The sequence below is a fragment of the Cydia pomonella genome, chromosome 4, assembly GCF_033807575.1.
Source record: "Cydia pomonella isolate Wapato2018A chromosome 4, ilCydPomo1, whole genome shotgun sequence".
NCBI classification, from domain to species: Eukaryota; Metazoa; Arthropoda; class Insecta; order Lepidoptera; family Tortricidae; genus Cydia; species Cydia pomonella.
The window spans coordinates 20,405,652-20,412,730 of NC_084706.1; the positions used below are offsets into that span (position 1 = coordinate 20,405,652).

The window sequence follows — 7,079 nt, forward strand, 5'->3', positions numbered from 1 at the left end:
TACATGTAACTACGAGTGTAATTTTGTTTCCAGTAAAATAAACATGTGGCACATTATACGATAGGTCTTTCAAAATAACATTAAGGTAGCTAAGAGCGTTTTTTGATTCAGTGTATACTTTTGGAAATCTTTCAAGCTTTCAAGGTATTATCATGTTTAGTTATATTAAAAAAATATACGAATTCTCAATAGTTTTAACCTGCCGAAACAGAGGACCTACCTTATGTTATAATTGTTTATGTCCCGGGAACGACTTACGGAATTGTCAATCGAGTTTTAAGTGACGTAAATGCAATAAAACGTTACATACGTTCATTAATTTAGAATCAAACATTCCGCGACCGGCTATCAGCGAAGCTGCGGAATCTCGCTCGCTCTTACGGGGCAGCCCGGCAAGAGCACTAGTACAATAATTGTACTAGTGTACGGGGTACGGGTTATGAATTATTCATAACCCGTCTGCAACCCGAACGTCAACTATTGACAATCAGAGTTACTGCCAAATGTGTAGAGCTATTACAGCGCCATGTTGTTTACCTGTCAACTTGAAGTGGTCGTAGCACGAAATAGTCTTATTTATCATCTTAATAATGTATCATTGGTTTGATTTGCCTTTGCCATATTTAATAATATAAAGAGACGGTTGTCAAATATGTATATTTTAATTTACAATTATAACCTTATGGCTTTATTCTTATTTAATATAAATATAAATAGGGGCTTATCATGTACTAAAAAAATAGTTACTAAAGCCTCTTACGTCCGATGATGTTTGGGAAATTAATCTCCATTGAGACGTAATAGGAATTGCATGACAGCCGCAACCACTGGACCGTCTAGTTTATTCCAAGTATCACTATGACTATTTGTATTACTTTTCTTTACCGCTATTTCGATTAATAATTATTTAAGTTGAAATATAACATTTGATTCTAAGAAATAAATATATTTAACAAAATAATTTAATTTATCTAGGTATAGTTATATAAAATCTAGCATAAATAAATATTGAATAAATATGAAACAGATATTTTCTACGCTTCTTTGGGTACTACATATTTATAAAGATAATTTATTTGCGATACTCACAAACCAAATATTTAGTGACCATATTAACCTCCGACACAAACGTGCCATCTCTGGTTGTCATGGCCACCGTGGGGTACAGTGCGCACTATCTCATGAACGCTAATATGTTCAGCCCTCGACTGTTGTCCTAAGCGAACTCTGATAGGACCATCAGGAAAGAATCGACTCGAGAAAGTTACCTCGCCTTCCCCACAAAACAGCTCAACAGAGCTCGCATCCACAAAGATTCTCCATTTCAGCTGCCCTGAAGGTTTCCATTCCGTGCGACGAACACCATCGGTGCCTCCACGATCGAGCGTCACCTGTCCCTTGGCTGCATCGTAAGATAAAGTCAATCGCACAGAGCCGGACTCGATGTATAAATTAAGATTATTGGAAGCATCAGCACGAACATTAATTTCACCGGCTTTGTTTCGTAGAGTATAAACTCTTGAGCTGTCCTTGCTCACTCTTCCGGGGATCAAACTCCGCCCTTGAACTCTAGACATTTCTTCAACTGGCTTCTGAATAATAGTTCCATCCGAAGAAAGCTTCAATTCTCTAGGTAAGGTCATGAGACCAGTAAAACCATCGTAGCGTTCCGGGTAATTCTGGTCCCACATATCAAACCAAGCAATGACAATTCTACGACCATGGTTGTCCAGTAAAGTCTGAGTTGCGTACACATCATGACCATGATCGAGTTCCTTGAATTCAGATGTCGGAGTAAATTTAAGAGTCGAGTAATCAAAATCACCAATTATATAACCCGTTTGGTACAAGTTTTTGTATTTATCCCCCTGGGCTGCAACACCTTGTGGTGAAAACAGAAGTACGTATTTCCCGTCAAGCTCGAAGAAATCAGGGCATTCCCACATATAGCCAAGGGTGCCGGTAGATTGATCGAGAACAGACACTTCGTTCCAATTTATCTTGTCAGTGGAGGAGTACAGAAGAATGCGACCTAAGCTGTCGTTATTGTAGGAATTTCCCAAGACCATGTAATACGTATCGTCGTGTTTCCAAACTTTAGGATCACGGAAATTTGGCTGACGGTCGTCACCGGGAATGATCGGGTTATCTGCGTATTTAGTAAAAGTGACTCCATCCGTACTCGTTGCGTAAGCTTGCCGATTAGCATGGTCAGGCGTTTGTCCTTCTATGTTTACATTTCCGGTGTAGAATATGTGCATAGTATCATTTTCAACTAGCGCACTTCCAGAAAATACTCCACCTGCGTCATACCACTGGTCAGGGTACATGGCGATGGAGAGGTGTTCCCAATTGACGAGGTCTGAGCTCCTGGCATGGCCCCAGTGCACGAGCGTGGACGTCAAGCTGCTGTTAGGGTTGTGCTGGTAGAAGAGATGGTATTCGTTTTTGTAGAGACAAAATCCGTTGGGATCGTTCATCCACCCGTAAGGCGGAGCCAGATGGTAGCGTGGGTAGTACCTGTCTTTAACTTCTTGTCCATGAGCTCCAATATTATATAGTATGAGTAAAATAAGTGTAATCTTTAAAAACGTCTCCGTCATATTGTTTAAGCGCGACCTGTGCCTAAGTTACACACGATTAGAATGATGCGCTTCCGCATTTGCGACGATTATATAGTTGTTTTGTCGTGTCTCCTCTGATTGTTATCTAGTCACATATAGTTGCGCTTTAGTTATTTCCTTTGGTTATATATTTCAAAGGTTTCACACATAGTACTGAATAATATAGTATTGTTTGTAATTCACACTCTTTAACCAAACATAATTTACTCGTACCCACAACGAGAGTAATACGTAATTAGATTGTATCTACACACATATCATAAACCTTCTATGATGCCTTAAAAGTCCGTAAACAATGACCAACATTACGATAAACTGTTTTGTTACAACAAATTTGATAAAGACATTCAAATTTCGAACATCTCTGAAAAAAAAGAATTCGATTAGACCTCTATTCTAATATTAGTCAGGATGTCTTTTTGTTCGACATGAAATATAAATTGCATACAGTTTGGACAAATCTCGCATGTTACTTTGTATCGAATGATACGGAAATAGACCCCCGACTCTAATTTGTCTCAAAAAAATTGCGAATGCGAGACATGCGTAAAACAAGTTTTCATTTACCGCCATTTTTCCTAGTTTAAAGTATAAAATGAATATGTTTTGTTGTTTTTAAAGTAACTATAGCAAAAGTTTCCGTGAGTTCCGCCAAGAGAGCAACGATGTCTCAACGTTGGTTGTAATTTGGGTTAGTAATATATCAAGCGGTGGTGGCCGAGTGGATTTATGACGTCCGACTTTCAATCCGGAGGTGCGGGTTCAAATCTTGGCTCGTACCAATGAGTTTTTCGGAACTTATATACGAAATATCATTTAAAATTTACCACTAGCTTTTCGGTGAAGAAAAACATCGTGAGGAAACCTGCATACATCTGCGAAAAAATTCAAAGGTGTATGTGAAGTCCCCAATCCGCATTGGGCTAGCGTGGGGTCTATAGCCCGAGCCCTCTCGCGCACGAGAGGAGGCCTGTGCCCAGCAGTGGGACGTATATAGGCTGAATTATTATTATTATTTATATATCATAATAGAAAGTTTATAATATGGGTGTAGTTAAAATAGTGTATGTAATGTAACTGTACATAATTAGGCATTAAAACACTCGTGTGATCCTTTTAAGAAACTCACTTCGTTCGTTTCTTAAACCCACACTCGTGTATTTTAATGCCTTTTATTATGGACGACCGGTCTGGCCTAGTGGGTAGTGACCCTGCCTATGAAGCCGATGGTCCCGGGTTCAAATCCTGGTAAGGGCATTTATTCGTGTGACGAGCATGGATATTTGTTCCTGAGTCATGGGTGTTTTCTATGTATTTAAGTATTTATATATTATATGTATCGTTGCCTAAGTACCCTCAACACAAGCCTTATTGAGCTTACTGTGGGACTTAGTCAATTTGTGTAATAATGTCCTATAATATTTATTTATTTATTTAATATTTATTTATTATGTATAGCAGTCGCATAAACTACTATTTCTGTAATGTACAACGTAGTACGTAGATTAGAAGTATCTCTATATATCATACATTACTTAAATATTCGTACATATACGAGTACTAATAGATTTGTAGTTCACATATTGAATTCTGTTAGCCTACTTATAAAAACCATGAAACAAAGATAAATCTCTGATTTTCCTTTTTTGTTGGTCGCAAACGTAGTTATTACGAATACAGCGACCTCAGCCTTGAAGCGTTTTGAGTGCATCACGTGTTTGTGATCATCATTGTGAGTCATAGAAACCTTGATATTTGCAGAAAAACTTCCTGCTAAAAATTTACTGCCTACTAGACTAGTTTTTGACTTTCCTGGTTTCGTCTTTCTAGTTCTCGCGGAAGTCGTTATGGTTTTGGCAACTGGACTCGGCTTTTTGTAAATGTCTTTTAATTTCTCATGCTCTGAAAGAGGGTCATTGTTGTTGCATGTGCATTGTTGTGTGTGCAGAAAGTTTTCTGCACTAGAGTATTTTACTTTCCAAGTACGATTTTTTAATTTTTCTCCGATAAGCAATTGAATTTAGTTTTTAAATGGATTTGTTAAACAACCTCTTAGTTAATTTGAAAGTACCCTCAAGAAATGCTATAAAAAATTATACTTAGTCATGTTTAAAAAAAAACACATGTACGTATTTTACTTTCCTCGTATTCGAAATTATAAGCAGAGTGTTTTACTAGGATGGACCCATTGGTCCATCCTGATGGGGAGGTTGGTGGTTGTTTGGTGGACCATAGGTCCTGACCTATGTTGCCCAAACCTGGTCATTAACTGAGGCGCAAAAATCACTGCTCAAGATTTGCCAAAGGGCAATGGAGCGGAGTAACCCGGGTATCCGAAGATCTGACAGGATGAGGAACACACAGCTTCGCTCCAAAACCCGTGTCGTCGATGTTGGGATGAAGACCGTCAGGCTAAAGTGGGACTGGGCTGGACGTGTCAGCCGGATGAATGATGACAGATGGGCTAAAATAGTCACTAGCTGGCATCCCCAGAGTAGCCGTGGCAGAGGCAGACCGAGAAAAGATGGCGGGCCGACTTGGATGCGTTTTAGAATAGAATGGAATAGAATAGAAATATTTATTTGCCAGAATACGTTACAATTAGGTCTTAAAACAGTTTTAGTATCAGTATTCAGTCGACATAAAGCCAACATGCAAAATGTTTGTAAATTACATTTACTAGTAGAGTACATCAGGTACATACATATAATTTTAATAATCCTAATAAAAACAATGACATAATGTAAATAAAAACAAATGAGATTAAAATAGAAATACTTATAAATGGCACATTAAAAAATAAGCTAAACTAAAATAGATTGGTAGGTAAAAAGAGACTGAAAATAGTAGAAACAAGTAAAAAATATTCATCATTAGTAACATTTTAGTGAATCCCAGGACAAGGAGATTATACTAACGATTATAAACCAGTTTTACTAATAGTATTTACTAACACCAAAAAACATGTCCTTTTTAGAAAAACAATACTGTTTACTAAAAACAAGCAAACTTTTATGTGAATTCAATAATGTAACATACTTGTTTTTAACATTAGACAAGAATAGTTTTTTTTTCCAGTAATATTTTATCGGTTTTATTATACCTGTTACTAGGAATTATAAAAAAAATCATGGAATTTATTAAGCCGAGAAGTATTATCTAGTACATTGTTTCTTGGTTTTAGTAATCTCATGACTAGAATTCACAAGTTTGCTTGGAAACAATAAAGCAGCACTCTTATTTTCAGTAATATTTTTACTAGAAATTACAATTCTATAGAATAATTAATGGGATTCAGTAAGCTGCGATTTAATTTAAGTAACCATAATTGCAATGTACAGATGCGTCCGCACCTGAGACTGATGGACCAAGCGATCCAAACGCTATCGAAACACACCACACATATTTAGATCCCGTAAGGAACAATCATTTTTACGTGATCTAAATTTGCGTGGCACGCTCCAATCGCACTTGGCTTGCTTGAATCAGGATCAGGTACGGGTGCATCTGTAAATTGCAATTATGGTTACTTACAATTCGCTGGCCCAGTTTTACATGTTTCTTTGTTATATGTCCAACGTAGTTAAAATTAGACTTAGTCATAGGGACATGACAAGTTGACAACGTTCAAATTTCAATTTGTTAAAAGTGAAACCTAGAACTGTAGTAATGAGCTAGTGAAGTGACACTTGCATAGCTCTTCAGTATGCACTTTTACATGGTACAAGCTGCTAATTGCTTATATTTTGACAGCTACTCTTCGAATCATAGAAAATGATAAATTAAATCTAAGTAAGGATAACAAAAAAAAAGTAAAAAAAGTAAGTAAGTAGGTAGGTAAGGATGTAACAAGACGTGAATGGAATAACTAGTAGCTGTAACAACAAACAGGCAATTAAGGTTTAAATAAAATATCGAATATTTAGTAATTAAGTAACTTTATAATTTAAAGTTAAATGACAGTTCTTCACCTAGAAATATACAATTAATTGAAGCAAACCTTGGAAAATTCAGACAAATCTATGATAACGTTTGAAAATTGATTGAAAACAGTACTATTTATTATTACCTATTAAAAAAAAAAACATCTGCCCCTCAGAGCATAAAATAAATTTCATTTTAAGTTGTGCTTGCATTTCAGATAGCGTAAGCTCGTTTGAAATTTTGCATTTTATTTTTAATATTAAGTTACATTAAATTATTACTTACATCGCCGCACTCCATATTGTGTCTTAGTAAAAGGCGCATTTTGTAATATGTGGCACAAGCGTTGCAGTGCAGACGCGACACTACTGCACACTTCAAATTGAGCTTTTTTTAATACAGTTAGGGTTCAGTTTGGAGTGAGGCGATACGTGCGGATACTGCCTGCGTTTGGCAACGAAATGACATGTTTACACTTTCCAATAAAAATATACTTATATTACTGTCCGATCAGCTGATTATATTTTTAAT

At 36.6% G+C, this 7,079-nt stretch overlaps 1 protein-coding gene across 1 annotated transcript; it reads right to left on the bottom strand.

Moving 5' to 3' along the window:
• Nucleotides 1-639: 639 nt before the first annotated feature.
• On the bottom strand, nucleotides 640-2,666 carry LOC133517243 (sucrose-6-phosphate hydrolase-like). The gene has a single exon (XM_061850460.1). The coding sequence runs from the start codon at nucleotides 2,601-2,603 to the stop codon at nucleotides 1,113-1,115; it is 1,491 nt and encodes a 496-aa protein (XP_061706444.1). The 5' UTR covers nucleotides 2,604-2,666; the 3' UTR covers nucleotides 640-1,112.
• Between the last annotated feature and the right edge of the window lie 4,413 nt (nucleotides 2,667-7,079).